Source organism: Conger conger, chromosome 7 (genome assembly GCF_963514075.1).
Source record: "Conger conger chromosome 7, fConCon1.1, whole genome shotgun sequence".
NCBI lineage: Eukaryota > Metazoa > Chordata > Actinopteri > Anguilliformes > Congridae > Conger > Conger conger.
In genome coordinates, this window is record NC_083766.1 from 31855748 (window position 1) to 31876160 (window position 20413).

Consider the following 20413-nt stretch of genomic DNA (forward strand, 5'->3'; position numbering starts at 1 on the left):
CGCACACACGACTGATATCAGTTGCACACCGATCACAGAAATGACAAATCTAAAAAATCAGCAATGTGAACACCCAGCACCAAACACAAGATGCCTTGCCTTTTTCCAAGCTGACAACTCGATAACAGCCAGGGGCGACACCATTTTTTATTACAAACCTTAAAACTTTCTGTTATTTTCAGAATAACTGGATGTCTACGCAGGAAAGACATGGTGTGTGGGCTGTGTTGAAGTGACACGGCACTGTGCAGCAGCTGACTCTAATGAGTAACCCTTGTCCATATTTACCTGAAGCTGCAACTCTAATGCAAGAGACACAGTCCTTGACCCCACAAATCAGGGTTATATAAAGTTTGCTTTGATCTGGAGTTTTGATTGCTGTTTTTTTTACTGTTTGGTAAAGAAAAATAGCAAGTTCTCTCATTTAAATGTTAATGTGAGCTAATAAAGTTTGAGGAAGTGTCAAAGTGTCGCAATGACTCAATTCTCTGACGTTGGGCTATTCTACAGTTCAACGCTAATACACCCCTCTTGGGTTATACATGATGAAGAAGGACTGTCTTCTGAGCTCAAAGAGAAAAGGGGAATTGGAGCATAATGCTCTGCAAAAGAGAAATTTAGTTTGAGTGTACGAGCACAAAGACTACCCCCCCTCCGCCCCCCAACACAAGGCTGCTGTGAACGATAACAGCCTCACCCCCTCTTTTGGCCACTTGAGAGCGGGACAATGAAGTCCATCAATGTCTGGACACAAGAATATGCAAGCATGCTCATATCTACACTGAAGAAAACACAAAATAAGTAAATCTCTCTCTCTCTCTCTGTAGACCTAAAATTGTGGCGAGGCATAGATCAGGGCAAGGTTATACAACCATTTCTAAAGTGTTGAGTCTTCCCAGGAGCACAGTGGCCTCAATAATTGTGAAATGGCAGAGGTTTGGAACCACCAGGACTCTTCATAGAGTTGGCTGTCTGGCCAAACTGAATAACTGGGTAAATGGGCCTTGGTCACGGAGGTGACCAACAAACCCAACGGTCATTCTAACAGAGCTTTGGAAGTCCTCCACAGAGAGGGGGGAACCTGCCGGAAGGATGACCATCTCAGCTGCACTCAATCAGACCTTTATGGCAGAGTCGGAAAACACTCTTAAGTACAAGGCATATGACAGTCCTCTTGGATTCTTGAGAGCATGAGATTCTCTGGTCTGGTGAGACAAAAATGTTTGGGCTCCAACTCCAAGCACTATGTCTGGCGAACACCGGGCACTGCTCATCACCTGGCTAATACCATCGCTAGGGTGAAGAAAGGTGGTGGCAGCATCACGCTATGGGGGTGCTTCTCAGTGGCAGAGACAGTGACACTGGTCAGAATTGAGGGAAGAATAAATGCAGCCAAATACAGAGAGGTCCTATAAGGAAACCTGCTCCAGAGTGTATGTGACCTCAGACTGGGGTGACAGTTCACCTTGGGGTGACAGTTTACCCAAAGTATACAGCCAAGACAACCCTGCAGTGGCTTTGGGACAAGTCTCATGATTGTCCTTGAGTGGCCCAGCCAAAGCCCAGACTGAAACCCCATAGAACATCTGTGGAGAGACCTGAAGATGGCAGTTCACAGACGCTTCCCATCCAATCAGATGGAGCTTGAGAATGGGATAAACTGCCCAAATCCTGGTGTGCAAAGCTTGTTGAGACTTACCAAAGAAGACTCATAGCTGTAATTGCTGTAAAAGGGGTTTCTACAAAATACTGAATTAAGCGTCTGGATACTTACAACACAATAAAGTCTGCAAAAAGTGAAGGTGTCTGAACACTTTCTGAAGCCACTGTACCTATGGTGTTTAAATTAGACATCAAAAGTCGAGACAATCAGCTTTTATTTGAAGGTATTTACATGGATATATGGTTTACCATTTTACAGAAACAGCTGTTTATGTGTCCCCCCATTGTCAGCTGTGCAAAAGTAAGTAAACAGATTAACTTAAAAGTAAATCAAAGCAATAAAGTGCAATTGTTGGTTGCACAGACTTTTTGGGAAATTCTAAATTGGCCTCTCAATACTTGCTAGTGATGGGAGGTTTATATTTTGCAGCATAGCCTCTATAATTCTGCTGTCAAAGACTTATGCTTATGGTGGCTTGTGATATTTTCATCCCTGTCCTCTAGGGATGACTGCTGATGTCACTGACCATTGTTCTCGGGTTTTTCTTCTCGGCACTGAGGATTTGTCTGTAATCAACTGCCATTGTCTTACTTGGCCGACGGTTTTCACTCCAACCCTAATTCGGCACCCCAAATTGTACTAATTAGCAGCTCAGCAAGATCTGCAGCTGTTGAATGAGGTGTGCTTTGTTAGGATTGGAGTGAGAACCTACAGGATGGTAGATTCCAGGAACAGGCCGCTGCTGTATAGTGTTTATTCCCACGTCCATAAGTTCTCTCTTTCTTTTTCAAGACTTTCCAAACTGCTGTACTTGATATACTCAGTTTCTGTGCTATCCTTCTTAGTGGATTCTTCTGTCCTTTCAGCTTTTTTAGCCATAGTTAATCCTCTAGTCTTCATGATGCTGTATGCCTCTGACAGCAAAAGCAATCTCCACAGTTGAAAACAAAGGCTAGAAACCAAGACCAGACACACTGCTTTTTTATGTGCAGACATCTCAAGTCTCCCGGAACATCCAGGAGTCTCCCGGGTTTTGGCATGAGCTCTCTGATACCCGTGAGAGGTCATCAATCTCCCAGAAATAAGCGGTCATACCCCCCCTTCCCCACCCCTACATGGCTGTAATGTGCACCACCCAGTCGTAATAGGCAGGGGGAGAGCTCCGCCCCCTGGTTGTAATGTGCAGTCATTGTAATCCCGAATACACCCTGGTCATAATGTCACATCTCCCCCACACATCGCGCAAAGGTCAATGTGTGAACAATCCGTGCAGAAGAAAACACTTATAAGTCATCCATTAACTGTTGTGTGTGTGTATGTGTGTTTGTGTGTGTGTTTGTGTGTGTGTGTCTGGGGGGGGGGGTTCACTTTAACAGGCTTCTCAGACAAGATTAATACACACAACTATCTCTGAGCCTGTGTGAGCAGCATACTTGCCAACCCACCCAATTTTCCTCGGAGACTCCAGATTTTCACTGTCCTCTCGCGGGAATCCTCCCGAGGTCACAATCCTCCCGTATTTCTCACACTATAATCGCTATAAGCCTAATGACTCCAGAATTCCCCCGTTTCCACCCGGAGGACAACACAGCAACACCAAATGTATCGTTTCCATGGATACATGAATGCAAAGACAGCCCAGGCCGGGTTCTTTTTAGGTAGCCTCTTCAGCTTTTTTACATACAGACTGGAGATAGATGATGGTTAAGAGATAAAAGAACGAGAGAAAAGACAGAGGAAGAACTAGAGAAAAATAAATGAATTGTGAGAGAAAAAAACACAGAGAAAGTAACTTAGTTGAGAGAAAAATAATACAAATATTAAATGCTGCTCCACTGTGCTTATTATTTATCTAGTTTCATATTGTAAGAGTCACGACGATGCAGGGATCAAAGTCTCTGAAACGCCTTGTCCGAACATTCCCCTATTTCTGAGATCCCAGGGTTGGCAAGTATGAGCAGCCACCCCTACCTGCTTGGCTTTACACCCTCTTGTGGCAGTATACAGTACTGCAACTTGAGCTTATATAATTGCTCTCATTTTCTAACAGCCTGCTGATTGACATTATGCAACGCTCTCGCATAGCAGATGGCGTTACCCAGGCAAATTTACATGGCTCTAGTGTCCACATGCACTCATGCATATGTGTGCATGTGACCGTGTCCCACCAGTGGAGCTGGTTGTGAACTGGCACATCAGTCTTCCACAAGCCTGGCCTTTTTATATCCTTTCTGTTCTAAAGCCAGGCCATAAACGCACAGCATTTTAAGACTAGTGGTCCCACTAGTCTCTATTAAAGATTATTTGGTAAAAGCACTGCATTTGAGGATAAGCCTACTGAAATAGCAACGAGACATGTTGGACCCCCTGTCAATGATGTAATAAAACAAATCAGAATTTGTGGTGGTAAATTAATTAATGGTATGCTGGTAGTTGGCCTCCAATTGAGCACTTTGTTGCTAACATCACACTACAGTTGTTACTTGCAGCATTTATTGCAAATTATCCTCTCCCTTCTGTTTTTTGTGCAGGGACCAAACCACACAATTCATAGCAAGTAAACACTCAGTGAGCACTTTATTATGTATTTATTGGACTTATTTTTTACACTTATAAAGTCTTCTGCTGCTGTAGCCTATCCATTTAGAGGTTTTGATGCATTGTGTGTTCAGAGACGCACTTCTGCATACCACTGTTGTAATGTGTGGTTATTTGTGTGACTGTCACCTTCCTGTGAGCTTCAACCAGTCTGGCACTTCTCCTCTTACTATCTGCCCGCAGAACTGCTGCTCACTGGATGTTTTTAGTTTTTTGCACCATTCTCTGCAAACTCTAGAGACTGTTGCTCGTTCTGAGGTACTCAATTCACCCTGTCTGGCGCCAACAATCATTCCACGGTCAAAGTCACTTTAATGACATTTCTTATCCATTCTGACATTTGGTCTAAACAACAGCTGAATGTCTTGACCATGTCTATATGCTTTTATCCTTTACTTGCTGCCACATGATTTGCTGATTAAATATTTGCATTAACAAGCTGGTGTACAGGTCCACCAAATAAAGGTCTAATTTTCAGGTAGTGAGAAACAAGACATGGTGTTCTGACTGCCAGCCAATGAAATTGATTTCCTAAAATGCTGAAGTAGCTCTCATATGTTTCTGAACAAGTTTAATCAGACGCTAAACTGCTTGGTTTGCTGTCAGAAAATTAGATGTCAGGCTGACCACTTGGATCTCAGCTTCACAAAAAACCACCTCATACACTCAAAACACCTCACAACATTGCACAAACTCTGCCTGCAGACACAACCTCAGTTAAAGTAATACATCAAAGCCGACTTTAGTTGATTCAGAGTTTCAATGTTCTAGTTCTTGTATGTCTGACAACAGAGTTAAGAGCTGTCAGTGAGTATCAGGGCACTCATTTATTGGTAGAATTTGACTACCAAGAAAATGTCTGGGTCAATATCCCATCTCACATATGCATAGGACCATTTCTTTTTCTTGCAGATCCTAGACCTACTATTCCTGCTAATCATCACAGATGATTTGTCTTTCTCATAGATCATACAGCATCTCCTCTCTTACAAATTCCATATCATTCACTCTCTCACAGATCCCAAATCATTCACTCTCACAGATCCCACACCATCCTCAGTCTTACAGATCCTACATCATTCCCAGTCTCTCAGATCCCATATCATTCCCTCTCTCACATATACCAGCCTAATCTCTGTCACACAGATCCTATATCATTCCCAGTCTTACAAATCTCACATAATTCCCTCTCTCACAGATCCCACATCATCCCCTCTCTCACAGATCGCTCGTCATTCCCTTTCTCACAGATCTCACATTATCCCCAGTCTTACAGACCCAACATAATTCCCTTTCTTATAGATCCCACAACATTCCCTCTCACAGATCCCACATGATCCCTTCTCTCACAGATCCCACATCATCCCTTCTCTCACAGATCCCACATCATCCCTTCTCTCACAGATCCCACATCATTCACTATCCCACAGATCCCACATCATCCCTTCTCTCACAGATTCCACATCATCCCTACTCTCACAGATCCCACATTATTCACTATCCCACAGATCCCACATCATTCACTATCCCACAGATCCCACATCATCCCTTCTCTCACAGATCCCACATCATCCCAACTCTCACAGATCCCACATCATTCACTATCTCACAGATCCCACATCATTCACTATCTCACAGATCCCACATCATTCTCGCTCTCAGAGGTCCTGTCATACAGATTTCTGATCTCAGCTTTCTAAGGCAGTGAGAACACTGGGAAGGAAAGCCTATTGAAAGCAAGCCATGCCTCACAGAATAGACCACGGTACCAGGTGTTTGCACAGATGTTCAATATATGGATTGGTTATCTCATCTCATACACCGGCTATTTCCCAATACAGTTAATATAAAGACCACATTTTTAATTTCTGGATGACATGGGGCACCGAAACAATTATTGGTATCAGATTTGTTGACTAATTTTGAAAAAACAAGTGATCGAATTAAGCTTTTTAAAATAACAAAAATATTTATTTTGTGAAATTCATGACATGTATATTCAATGATAGCGCGTTTCTTTCCTAGGCCGAAGGCTACCCATATGCAGGCTAGAACAGCTCATCTCAAATTACTCTCACTATAGACCCAAAGTAATTGTATTTTTTTTCCACCTTTTCTACAGTCGAGCTAAAAATTATAATAATACAAAATTCCCACAAGATGGCGGTGTGGTTTTCAAATATCACCACATCAAACGGTCATGACTGGAGTTCATCCCAGGATACTGGGGTCACCGTTTAGCTGGAACCTGCTTTGAGGTCCATGGCACACAGGTAGGGTTGCTGGGTGGTTTTGAATCATGTTTAGTCTCTTGCACATTTTTACTGAGTTGCTGGAATATTCTACGTATGCAGCATTAAAAAAAAATAAAAGAAAATATAAAGCCTTCCATTTTTACTCTAATTTGCACACCCTGTACAATCATGACCATTTTTGAAATCTTAATCTGTCTTCTTTTTAACAGTCCTCACTGTACCCATTAAGTGCATCTGCAACTTCACTAAAAAATGCATTATTGCTCTAGACTTTGCAACAGAACATTTAATCATGACAGTAATGCGGGATTAGCCTACATGTCCGTTGATACAATGACAGGATGAGAAGCAGGGATACTGTGGAACATCTTACTTCTAGTAAAACTACAGAATAATTACAAAGTATTGCTCCCTTTGCTCATAATAAGTTGTAAATAAGTGTCAGGAAGTAATGAAAGCAATTTCATCCATGCAGTGTTGGCTGTTTCATGAACTAAAATCCCCAGGGATAATCATGGAAATCAGAATACTGTTATGAAATTCTTTACTAAATATATTATCTCACAACACAGTACATTGAGGTTTACCCCCTACTGGGATGGAACAAACTCGTTTATGAGTCTGTAATTGGCCCCAGTACCAGGGAAAACACACTGTAACAAGAAACAAATTTAAAATGTAGATGTGAGTAAAAGCAGTTGACTAAATCCCCCCATAATGCCGTGTGCTCGTTCTCCGATGGAGAGGGGTCTGGGACGCGCAGTCCTCTTTCCTTGTGTGATTCTCTTTAGTGTCAGTATCTCTCTTTAGCAGCTATAGGGCTTATTAACATCTTTCTGCACTGGCAACAGTGATGTGGCGCCAAGCTGCAGCTTTGGCACGGGCAGACATCCCTCTGCTCACATCACCAAGCAAAATATGCTTCTTCATGGAGTTATCTTCTCATCCAAACGCCTGTATTTTTCAACTTTTAAATTATAGCCTCTACTTTGTCATCTTGGGAGGAAAAAGATGTCATCTGGGCTTAACAATAAAACAAACACACAATTTGTTTTAGAGTAATTGCACTTCAAGTGCCGTTTAGCCTATTTTCTTTTTTTTGCGAAAAGTCTAGTAAAAACTGAATTTCAAGCGCAAGTTGCTCCATTTGTTTATGCTAATTTGATCAATTAGGCATGAGATTCTGAGATGCATTATCCTTTTCAAAGAATTGATGTATACCCGTTAATGTGTTTTCTTGCATTTAAAAAAATGTCTGTTATTTTTTTATTTATTATTTTCATGTACAAGGGGGTCTATAACACTTGACTATGTCGTACCTGCCTCAGTCTATAACGATATTAATTAAATTGTGTAGAAAGACACATTTGTAATTAGATGATGTGCCGAATCTAGTACATGTTGAGCTTGTTAAAGACTACAATAAACAACACTCACTACATCAAATTTCATGATGAGCACAATTAGGTAAGTGTCCAGAACATTAAAAATCACAATATCAAAAAGTATCTTCTGTTCCGCTTTCTAAGCAAGTTGGCATATTCTCTTCCCTGTTTCCATCAAGCCAAATTATAATCCCAAAAATCTAAAATCAATAATTCATAATACAAGGTTTCAGTTAGCAGAATATTAAGTATCTATTACAGGACCTGGATAGGTCAGTTACTGGGTTACTGATTAAGACTAAGACACGAAGGGTCAAATTTACTTAGACTTTTAGCAGGTATGAAACCTTCCTAGCATACACAAAACCAATGATTGGTCATTGTATTTGTTGTGTTATTTACTTTGCGTGTGCTAAAGAACGTAATGTTTTTGCAAGCTGAAGACTGAACAGGTGCATTTTTTTTTGTGAATGGGAGAGTGTTTTAGAGATTGTTTTGGTTGCAAATACCTCATTCCACCACTGGGGGGACTGATGAGCAGAAAACGGGAATTTGTGATGGACAGCCACAGGGAACTGCCACATGATCAAAGGTTGCAAAATGAAATGGTCCCTTGGGAGTGTAAGGTTCAGGTCTGTATTTTTTTTTTAAATGTCTCAGAGTAGGAGTGCTGATCTAGGATCAGGTTTCGTTGGTCCATTTCCTAACTGTCCGGCAGATCAGCTCTCATTCTCTGTGAGGCTTTGTCAATGTGAGCCCTGATGCTGGAGCATCTGGGGATTCAGTTTAACCTTCTATGGGACTTCATCATGTGTAAATAAGGCAAGGAAAAACAGCAGATTATAAAGAGAAACATGTCACCAATCACATTTCTTTCTAAATTTATTGCAAAAAGGTCAAGGGTTAAACATGAAAAAAATAATTGTAGAATTGAGGTTAAATGGACTAATTGATTTTTTTGAAGCCAAGAAATAGATGGACGTGGGGAAGTAAGATCTTCTATGTATTCCTGTATAACAAGCTGTCTGCCTTCTTTAAAGAATTCAGTACATTTTCAGCATTAACCTGAACAAAAAAGCTAAAATGCACTTATGAATAATAATATTCATAAAAGAAGTTATTCAACTTGCCACTGTTATATTTCTTTAATAGATAAGCGCCTTGACAGAAAGGCATCCTTCTGTGTAAAACAGCTTTCAATAATTACCTTAATGAAAACTTTCAATGCTGTTTTAGAGATTTATTTTGATAAATGACTCTTCTAGGTCGACACAAATTGCTTTCTAATAGAAGGGAAGAAAAAATTTGAATTAAATAAGCCTTTAGAGGAAAAAAAGCTTACTTCTTTCATAGATAACCCTTTCACCGTGGTAACAGGTAAGATTGGTCCTTTGCACTTCAATGAATGTAATTTGGCAGCTCTGCCTTTGTGACAAAATAATTTTAAACTAAAAGGCTACAGTAAATAGTTTTTCGCTGAAAGTCCAATGAATGCACTGTAACCTGTTCGTTTTGTGTTTTTATTTTCATTTTAGTTATGGTTCTATATTGTCAAAAAGATGAACACAACATTCTCACAACATTGACAACGTGCTGTAAACATCATGAGAAAGGACCACATCATGTTATCTGAATGCACATATGCATGTTATAACTACTTGTTAACCAAACTTCAGCCAATCACAACCTCCTGGTAAAGAGGTTAGGAGATAATGCTTCCCTTGAATGGTGAAGCCCTGATGCTTCCCCAGGTATAAAGTCTAAAGGACTGGTCTGACCTGGAAGCCGGGAAGTGGGGGTGTGGGGTGGGGGGTGTTGTTTAATCAGGTTATCTTCAAGCATGTTCATGTTTAAACATATGTACTTGAACACACACACACACACACAGACACACACACAATTACTGTATTTGATGCACTGCATGAACGTTACGATTGTTCTCATTACACAGTAAAAGTCCAGTCCTGTGCTAATTCAACTGTAACCGTTTTTAGTTATGGTTCTATATTGTCTGTAACTATGTGCTGCTGTCTTCTTGGCCAGGGCTCCCTTGGAAAGGAGATTTCTGAATCTCAGTGGGACTAACCTGATTAAATAAAGGTTAAAATATATATACATTTTAGCACAGGACTGGACATTTACTGTAAATGGTTGGCATTTATAGAGCGCCTTTATCCAAAGCGCTGTACAATTGATGCTTCTCATTCACCCATTCATACACACACTCACACATCAACGGCGATTGGCTGCCATGCAAGGCGCTGACCAGCTCGCCAGGAGCACTTAGGGGTTAGGTGTCTTGCTCAGGGACACTTCGACACAGGCGGGGGAGCGAACCGGCAACCCTCCGACTGCCAGACAACTGCTCTTACTGCCTGAGCTATTTCGCACACATACTGAGTGATGTGAACAATCATAATGTGCATGCAGTGCATCAAATACAGTAATTGTGTGTGTGTGCGTGTTTGTCTGTGTGCATGAATGTGTGCATGCAAATGAAATGAGAACATCACACGTGTTCACCTCTTAAAGACTATAATGTTCTAAGTCTATCGTCCTTATTTGACCAAAGTAAAACAAAAAAGCAGTTTCATTGTTGTAATTGTACCACTTTAGGCTTAATTATAGCCAGATTTACCATACTGCAACACTGCAAGTAAAGAGCCTTGACAAAACTGGCTTTGATTGTGGTTCAAAGCACTTGTGCAATGACTCGTTTGCACTGAAAAGAGCAGAAAAGTAGAAAAAGTAGGCATGTCATGAATGTGTAAATCCTAGACTTGAATACTTACCCACAGAAAACTCACGACGGGCCAATTTCAGGCCCACAAATGAAAGGGAATTCTGATGCATTTTACTACCAGGAGAGCAGCATGACATTTACTTTGTGCAAAGGCTCCAGAAATTGGCAGTAAGAGGACACAGTTATGCACCTTTCTCATTCCATGGGGATTGTGTGCGGCGCTGTAGCTGCAGAAAGAGGGAAACGGCAGCCATGTTAGCCAGCTGCCACTCCCACTTGGTCACTGGTCGCAGATAAGACTAAATGTATGCAGTCTTTAATGAACAAATGCTAAGACTACAACAGACTCCAACACGACATTTTATTTGAAACTGTACTTAACTATTATCGTCAACTGAGACAACAGTATAACCAGGTTTAAAATAACTGAATTATTATTACATTTGCCATCCAAATTTATTCAGTTGTTAAAGGTGGTGAGCAAATTCACAGGCTTGGCTATAGCTGCTTGCTTACACCTCAGCTATGTCCTTAACCCCCTACTCACCACTGTTTGTGGGTGTTTCTCCCCACTAGAGAGTTTGTTTACATTATGTGCTATCTATGTATGTTATGTATATAGTGCCTTTCTCAAACCAAAGGACACTTTACAGATGAAACAATACCCAACAGAAAACATACAACAAGAATACAAAGATACCAGAAAAAAAGGAAATTCATAAAGATTCATGAATAAATTAATGACATGAAAAGCAAAACCAGGATCTTACTCTGTAAAGTGTCTTTGTGACAGTCCTTTGTGAAAAGTGCTATACAAGTAATATTGATGATTGATGACGCTTCCACAGTAAAACCACAGTTCTTTATCTTTAGATTTTTGGCCAACCAGTAGAGGGCTCAGGAAACTTAATATCGTATAATATTGAGATTTATTTCCAGCTTTTCCTTCAGAACAAAATAGGATGTTACTGTCTAAAATAACTCTGGAGACATTATTCGTAATCTACAGTATGCATAACATTGTCACATACTCCATACTGTGTCCTATATGCTTCAACATTATTATGTTGTTCAGAAACCGTTTGGAAGAAAGCTGTTAATGGGTTGTGACCAATGAGTGATGAGGATAGGGAAGTAGAGAGGGCCAATGAGGCAGGCAGAGTCAGACTGTCAGCAGATGCAGGTTTAATGTCATTGAGGACAAGCTGCTGATTGTACTTGTGTTCACTGCATGTGCAGAGAGGGTAATAGAGCGAGAGAGGTAAGGAAGGAGAGAGACAAAGGGATAGATTATAACTTTCATTCCATTCCCAGGGTAAATATGTATATTTTTATATGTATATTGTTTTTCTAGTACATTATAGGAATTGGGATGAACTGAAATTATATGGAAAGAAAATATCCCAAAAAGATATTACAATTACAATGCTTTACTATATATATATTGACCAATTTACAAATGATATACAAATGTTCTGCTGTGAAATATATTTACCAGTATCAAGTATTTCTCTTTGGGAATCAAGAGGTGGTCATGGTTGAAGAGGCCATTGGTTAAAATACTGTGCAAGAATTTATGTATTTTGTAAGTACTTTTATACAGGTAGGGATTATGATACACACTTTAGTTGTGTATGTGATTCATTGCATTACCTTACAGGCATTTAGCAGACTCTCTTATTGAGAGTGACTTACACAGCTTTTTTATATAGTAACATTCATTCAGATGGATATACACTGAAGCAATGCTAAGTACCCAACCACAGAGAATCAAACCTACAATCTCTTGGTTATAAGGCAAATTCCTTAACCACTAGCCATGCTGCACTGCCACCTACAGACTTTACAAATGGAAAAAGGTTCCAGCGTGATCAGAAATGTATCACTAAATTTGTTGGGGAGCATCTCTTTCCAATTTACTTTTCTTAGGTTAGCATCAGCCATGAAGGATTGATATGCATTGTTCATTATCCTCCACCTGGGCTTAACAATAACCATGTGACTCAGTGGCCCATGAAGCAACTCATAAATCTTATAAGTCTTACTGACAAAGAAATGGAAAAAAACAAAACACACAAACAAAAACAGACATGACAGTTTTATGTGTCTGTGTAAGGTGTGCCACAATGTGTAATGCTTTGGAGAACCACAAGAACTAATTCCCCAGTAGTGTCATATGGATCAACCAAGGCACGGATGGACAACTCTGTTCCCCGAGGCTCAGTGAGTAAGCAGGTTTTTGTTTCGACTGATTACCCTGTCTCAATTACCTAGCGGGATGTATACCACAGAAAAACCTTTCATATAGGGACCCCATTAGCTTAGCAAGACATTTTGTCTAAATGTCAATTCACAAAAGCCTGAAATGAAGTCAAAAGCTGACATAGCCCTCTTTGTCTACCCCTGATCTAAAGCATTGCCCAAGTGAAGCTCTGATTCATTTGTGTATCACAAATTGATTGATTCATTTGGTGGTTTTACCCGGTCAAACCAAGTAAGGAAATAAGGTTAAAGACGTGGTTCCATGAGTGTCCTCGCAAAGATCATGTGACCTTACAGCCGTAGAACCTGCGTCAGTAAAGGAGAAACAACTAAGTCAACCATAGTGAAATGACAGGTCTGTGGAGAGAACACACGTGGGTTCTGTTCCATAAACACCTGTTCACCGGAACAACACAGACCTATTTCAGGAAAAGAGATGGAAGAGCCAAACATCCAGAAAGCAAGGGTATCATCAAACAGCATGAAGTAGGCCTAAACAATATTTCTGTTTCACAGTAGGGAAAATAATTGCACAAGCAGTAATCTGAACTGAACACAAATGAGCAGGTTCACTGGAAAATTACCTTTTGTAAACACTTTTTTTTTTTTTTTACATGTATTATTAGAATTTAGTTTGAAAAGGCTCATTACTTGGTAGAATGCTGCTGACACCAAACATTGTGACTACAAAAGTACTGGAGAACTGTTTCTTTTTCTGTCATCTAATTTAACACAATCACTTCATGCGTTGGCGTAATTTAATGGTTCTAGGATCTTTTTAAACTTTCAGGTTACATTGCTGCCCCATTGCCTAAGCCCAAATACACCCCAATCCAATAAGTTATATTTTTGTTCCTCCTCAACAGCTTTCCCCCCCAAGCTATTTGTCATTATGCTGGTGATCGTGCACGAACTTACAAACACGAAACAAAAAGGTATAACTGTAGGCTATTCGACTTACACAATAGTAATGATCATTTTAGGTCAGGTAGTCATATGATATTTTTCTTTATACTTCCATATTTGCGGGGTAGTTGTGCAGGCCTATATGCGACAACGTTATCGTCAATGGTTGTCGTGCAGTGCTGAAATAGTTAATATTTAAGTAGCCCCGGAGGCAGGTTACTAACCAAAATCCCATGCCGCATCCCCACCGATAGTAGGCTAGTTCTCCTCCAACTTTTTCTGTCTCTTACTCATTAGCCTACATCTGATCTGATCAAGAGCACACAGTTTCTTCCCGTCTCTGCTGTCTTCAAAACGTCTGAAGATGAAACCGTCACTGAAAAGTATTTGGCAGCTGAAGAACAGGGTGATTCTGTTCTGCACTCCGTTTATTCTTCTACCTCTCCCGCTGATCATCGGCACCAAGGTAGGCTATATGTGTATCCTATATAGCTACTATACTCGTAAGGGCAACAGTTCATCTCAGAGTATAACTTATTGCTTGCCTTTACAAGAGCCTACTTTTGGAATTAATTGTTTTAGTGCTCTGATATTTTGAACTTTAAACTGTTCGAATTTGTAAACTGCTAAAATTCCAACCACCTTAACACGAATGTTAAAGAAAATCAGTTATCTTTGCTCCATAGTCTACGCCCCCTTGAACACCTGCTCTGAATTTGGCTAACCACATAAATATCCTGCTGTACCAATGTAACGAGCTGAACTACAGAGATTTCCACTTTGTCACAAGCAATGGAACATGAGCATGATCAAATTCTTGTCGATTCTACGCCAGGGAGTGTGAGGAATGACAAAACATTAGCACATCTACCTACTCCTTATTTACCTTGGGTGAAACTTAAGTTTGCTAATTAAAATATCAAATGGTAGCCTATTGTCGCAAATCCCTATCGCCAATCTAGTAACACATTCCTGCATGTCTTTGGAGTTTCGGGCAGTGTACAATGCCTCATACCAACCTCTTGTTGTTTTAACCCTTTGTTGTCGGTATGGCAAGCGCTTCTGTGCCCCACCGTGGGAAACTGATGGCCGTATCCACCCGACTCCTGACACTCACCGAAACTGCCCACCTGACCGGTCAAACCGGGCTGTCGAACAGCTGCCCGTCTTTTTACTTAAAAGTTAAAGCGAGGGTCCTTGAAATTATTTACCTTAGCGGTTGTGTGGATATGTTCACTACCTTTTCGAAAAGTTGACGCACTGTGCAATTTCAAACGGACAGCGATGGTTGTGCTGACAAAACTATCAAATAGTCAAAACTATCAAATAGTCAATCAGGTCATTTAAAACCTTTGGAATGTTGTAGTTCTGCTTCCCAGACTCTCAGTTACTCTTCTGGAAATACACTTTTTTCTGGCAAGACGTGATCAGTATTGATATTGGAAACAGTATTAATGCTGGGCGATATCCTAACCGTATAGGCTCATCCATTCTCACTTTAAACAAAATAATTTTTGTAATTAACACTGAATAAAGTGGTAACAGGCATCTATCATATCACTAGAATATTCAGTGTCTAGAACGTTGTGATTCCCTGCTGAAAAAAACTTGAGATAAAATGTCGAATGTGGTAAAAGTGTCAGTGTTGCATGTTTACCACCTGGGGGAGGGTGCTTCATTATACATGGTCTTTTTATGCAAGATTTCAGCCACACTGTCAGCCACTCCTACAATAGGTACACAGTAAAGTATTCAGTGTTAATTTAACTCTTATGCGAGTACCTGATTGATAGTATATGCTTTTGACTGCACTTACTTATGTTTCTGCTTTTCTCTTGCTTTCTCTTTCTCTCTCTATCATGCTGCTCACATACATACAATCATATGTTTTTATTTTCATTTTAGTTATGGTTCTATATTGGACACAACATTCTCAGAACATTGACAACATGCTGTAAACATCATGAGAAAGGACCGCATCATGTTATCTGAATGCACATATGTATGTTATAAATTGCAACTTGTTAACCAAACTTCAGCCTGTGTACCTGAACACACACACACACACACACACACATACACAATTACTGTATTTGATGCACTGCATGAACGTTACAATTGTTCTCAGTACACAGTAAAAGTCCAGTCCTGTGCTAATTCAACTGTAACCGGTTCTATATTGTCTGTAACTATGTGCTGCTGCCTTCTTGGCCAGGGCTCCCTTGGAAAGGAGATTTCTGAATCTCATTGGGACTAACCTGATTAAATAAAGGTTAAAATATATATACATATGAGCACAGGACAGGACTTTTACTGTGTAATGTGAACAATCATAACGTGCATGCAGTGCATCAAATACAGTAATTGTGTGTGTTTGTGTGTGTGTCTGTGTGTGTGTCTGTGTGTGGGTGCGTGTTCAGGTACACGTTTAAACATGAACATGCCTGAAGATAACCTGATTAAACAACACCCCCCACCCCACACCCCCATTTCCCAGCTTCCAGGTCAGACCAGTCCTTTAGACTTTATACCTGGGGAAACATCAGGGTTTCACCATTCAAGGGAAGCATTATCTCCTAACCTCTTTACCCCGCTGCCCTTTCCCAACCCCGTTGTTCAATTGATGTACTGTTCATGAAGGTCCTACAAGGCAAATGGGGTTTCTGTTAAAAGTTCAGTCCCAGTCAGAGTGCGATGTACTGTAAGTCCTCATGTGCCTGCAGAATTGGAGTGGTGCACAGGAATCACACCATGGCGGAGCTAAGATGTTCTTTCACCTTAGACGCATCTCTTGCGCAACCAGGAGGTTGTGATTGGCTGAAGTTTGGTTAACAAGTTGCGATTTATAACATACATGTGCATTCAGATAACATGATGCGGTACTTTCTCATGATGTTTACAGCACATTGTCAATGTTGTGAGAATGTTGTGTCCATCTTTTTGAGACTGGTGACTGGATAACAGAATGAACTTTGCTCCTTCAATTTTAACAGCTGAAACACATGCTTTGCCATCACTCTCCTATGAACAACCATACTCATTTTCTTCACAAGTTCAGGATGGAATTCCTTTAATGATGTACTGGCAAATTCAGTTAAGATGCAGTTGGACTGTCTGCCACAGTACTGACTTTTACCAAAAATAGTGTTTGCTGTGTTTAGCAATAATATGGTAGCACACATTTCTCACAGTGTTCAATTGGTGTTCCACACAATTGAATGTTTCCCAAAATTAACTCTGTGGTGTGTGATTTCCATTGACATCTGTTAGTGTTAGATCTACTGTCCTGTTGGTTTTCACTCCAACCATAACAAAGTGCACCTAATTGAACAGCTAGACGTCTCGCTGAGCTGCTAGATAGCAGAATCAGGTGTGTGAAATTAGGGTTGGAGTGAAATCCAGGAACAGGGTTGGGCAGCCCTGGTTAACAGACTTTCAATAATGAGCATGTTATGACTATATGAGCATAATGAGCATTATTTTCACTTCACCTCCATGCTTCTAATAATGGTGTGTGTCTGTGTGTTCTTACTATCATTTAAAATCATTTTATGACAAAATGATCTAAAATTAGCCCACAAGTGACCTCCCAAACTGCATTGTCTGTGGGTTCACAGCTACTGTGGCTAAATGTACTTCTGCTGAGATACAGATGCTTTTCGATGAACAGTACTGAGCCAGGGTGACTGCGCTTTTCACTGAGGACATAGTACCGTAGTACTGAGCCAGGGTGACTGCGCTTTTCACTGAGGACATAGTACCGTAGTACTGAGCCAGGGTGACTGCGCTTTTCACTGAGGACATAGTACCGTAGTACTGAGCCAGGGTGACTGCGCTTTTCACTGAGGAGATAGTACCGTAGTACTGAGCCAGGGTGACTGCGCTTTTCACTGAGGACATAGTACCGTAGTACTGAGCCAGGGTGACTGCGCTTTTCACTGAGGACATAGTACCGTAGCACTGAGCCAGGGTGACTGCGCTTTTCACTGAGGACATAGTACCGTAGTACTGAGCCAGGGTGACTGCGCTACTGAGCGCTGCCACTGTGCCATCCTGACGGGCTGCTGTTCTGTTTCCCTGCAGGAAGCCAACTGTGCCTACGTTATTGCCCTGATGGCGGTGTACTGGTGCACCGAGGTCCTGCCATTAGCCGTCACCGCCCTGCTGCCAGCCATCCTCTTCCCCATGCTCGGCGTCATGAAGTCTGAAGATGTGAGCCTGCTACCGCGTAGCGCGCTTCCCAGCAAGCGAGCACCCAGACTGCCATCTGTCACCATGCAAATATGGTGCTATGCCTGTCTGTTAGTAGCAGGAGTTTTGAGCGACTGTTCTCATTTTTAGTTTGTTATTCTTTTTCATTCTCAGAATTTTTTACAAGTGTTCTGTAACACATTTTTACGACTGAACAGGAGAAATCGGCTGAGGATGCAACAGTAGTCACTTGTGATTCAGGCTCATGGTCAGCAAGTCCAGAGTCCCCTTTCCTAACTGATACGGGATCCTTGGTTATTCTGTAACCTCATAAAGCAGAAACAGTATTTTTGTCAAGTGTGTATGTGTGTGCGTGTGGTGTGATATGTGAAAACATGTCTGTGTTTGACAGTGTGTTTCTGTGCAAGTGCTGTGTGTATGCATGTGTGGGTGTATGTGTGCACACATGCATGTGTGTGTATGTGTGTTTTTGTTTGTGTATGTGTGCACGTGTGTGTGTGTGTGTCTGTGTGAGGGTGAGCACAATGAGAACATGAGTGCATTTGGTTGTTTGTCTGCACATGTGAATGTGTACATGTGTGTATGCAGTCTGTTTGCACATGCATTATCTGTGCCTGTGTTTCTGTATGTAGATGTGTGTATTTGTGTGTGTGTGTGTGTATGCACGTCTGTGTGCACATGCATCATCCATCCCTGTGTTGCTGTGTGTAGGTGTATGTGTGTATGTGTGTGTGTGTGTGTGTATTTGTGTGTGTGTATGTATGCAGTCTGCATGCACATGCATCATCCATGCCTGTGTTGCTGTGTTTAGGTGTGTGTGTGTGTATTTGTGTGTGTGTATGTATGAAGTCTGTGTGCACATGCATCATCCATGCCTGTGTTGCTGTGTGTAGGTGTATGTGTGTGTGTGTACTTATGCAGTTTGTGTGCACATGCATCATCCATGCCTGTGTTGCTGTGTGTAGGTGTGTGTGTGTGTATTTGTGTGTGTGTATGTATGCAGTCTGCGTGCAAATGCATCATCCATGCCTGTATTGCTGTGTGTAGGTGTGCATGCAGTACCTGAAGGACACCAACATGCTGTTTGTGGGAGGGCTGATTGTGGCTCTGGCTGTGGAACACTGGAATCTGCACAAACGCATCGCCCTCCGAGTGCTGCTCATCGTAGGGGTGCGGCCAGCGCTGTGAGTGGCCAATCACACCGCAGGCAGAGTGACTGACTGACAGCCGGGAAGATGATATTGCATAGCAACAGGGAGAAGGACAGGGATGCAACACTGGGAAGGCGGACACAGACACTCTGCTGGAAGGAATTGCAGTTGCTGATAGTATTAGGCATAGCTAGAAAACTATAAATAACTATAAAAACAACAACAACAACAACAACAAGCAATAGGTCAGGGTATAATCATTAAGATTAGGTTTAAGATGAGCTGTGATGTGACGCAGCAGGCATTACATGCTGTAATTAGTGGTGAGAGTGAGGTTTCCTGAATCCCATAATGGTTGTAACTGCTTTGAGTCATCAGTCATTAACTTGCTCAAACCAATTGAGGTTTTTGTCTCTCCGTAGCAAAACAGGATCAGTTAAAATCAGCGAGTGGCTGCAATGCTGCGCTGCCCATTCTTTTTCATTTCACCATGCCCGGTTCTCCCGTCTCCAGCGGAAACGGTCCGGCTGGTGGACGGGGGTTAACCCGCTCACATTCCCCTCCTCTCCAGGCTCATGCTGGGGTTCATGGGAGTGACGGCCTTCCTGTCCATGTGGATCAGCAACACGGCCACCACAGCCATGATGGTGCCCATCGTGCAGGCCGTGCTGAGCCAGCTGAGCAGCAGCAGGACGGAGGGCCCTCAGGCCCTCAGCAGCGACGAGCAGAGCCTGCAGCCCGATGGAGAGGACAAGCAGCCCATCAAACAGCCCGGCAAAGATGCCGACGGGCACGGTGAGCGGGGCTGGGGACTGGGGAGGGGCCGGGCCCGTTAAAGGGGTGTTTGGTAGGATAGTGCAGGAATGTAGGAGGGTTTTTTCCGGAGACTGGCAGGTATCTTCAGTCAGGAGAATCCGGAAGCAATGCTTTAGCCTTGATGTGGTTTCCTCTTGTCTCCGTAGCTCTCACTCTTCCTCACATTGTGTTGGTGAGCAGTCTCTCTCTCTCACTCCCTCGCTCTCTCTTCCCCCCACAACGGTGGTGAAAATGTTCTCCCACTCCATCGCTTTCTCTCGCTCAAATTCAATTATGCGTATTAGGCATACTACTGGCAAATCATCAATTACATAAAATGTGAATCAACAGTAATTAAAATATGAATGACAAGGTACGGTCATTTAAGGGAATTGTCTCTCTCTGTCTCTCTCTCTCTCAGTGGTGGTGAACGGTCTGTCGAT

General features: G+C 41.7%; 1 protein-coding gene across 2 annotated transcripts in view; it reads left to right on the plus strand.

Annotated features, from left to right (window-relative positions):
• The first annotated feature begins 14093 nt into the window (after window positions 1–14093).
• Window positions 14094–20413, plus strand: part of LOC133132614 (Na(+)/citrate cotransporter-like) — a 21245-nt gene continuing 14925 nt past the window's right edge. Inside the window, exons 1-5 of one of the 2 annotated variants that reach the window (XM_061248149.1) lie at window positions 14094–14278; window positions 17896–18024; window positions 19072–19208; window positions 19747–19970; window positions 20392–20413. The exon at window positions 20392–20413 is cut by the window's right edge and continues 153 nt beyond it. In XM_061248149.1, the coding sequence (XP_061104133.1) occupies window positions 14177–14278; window positions 17896–18024; window positions 19072–19208; window positions 19747–19970; window positions 20392–20413 (614 nt within the window). In that variant the 5' untranslated portion in view covers window positions 14094–14176. The remainder of the gene's footprint in view (window positions 14279–17895; window positions 18025–19071; window positions 19209–19746; window positions 19971–20391) is intronic. The other variant, XM_061248150.1, reaches the window with a different exon arrangement.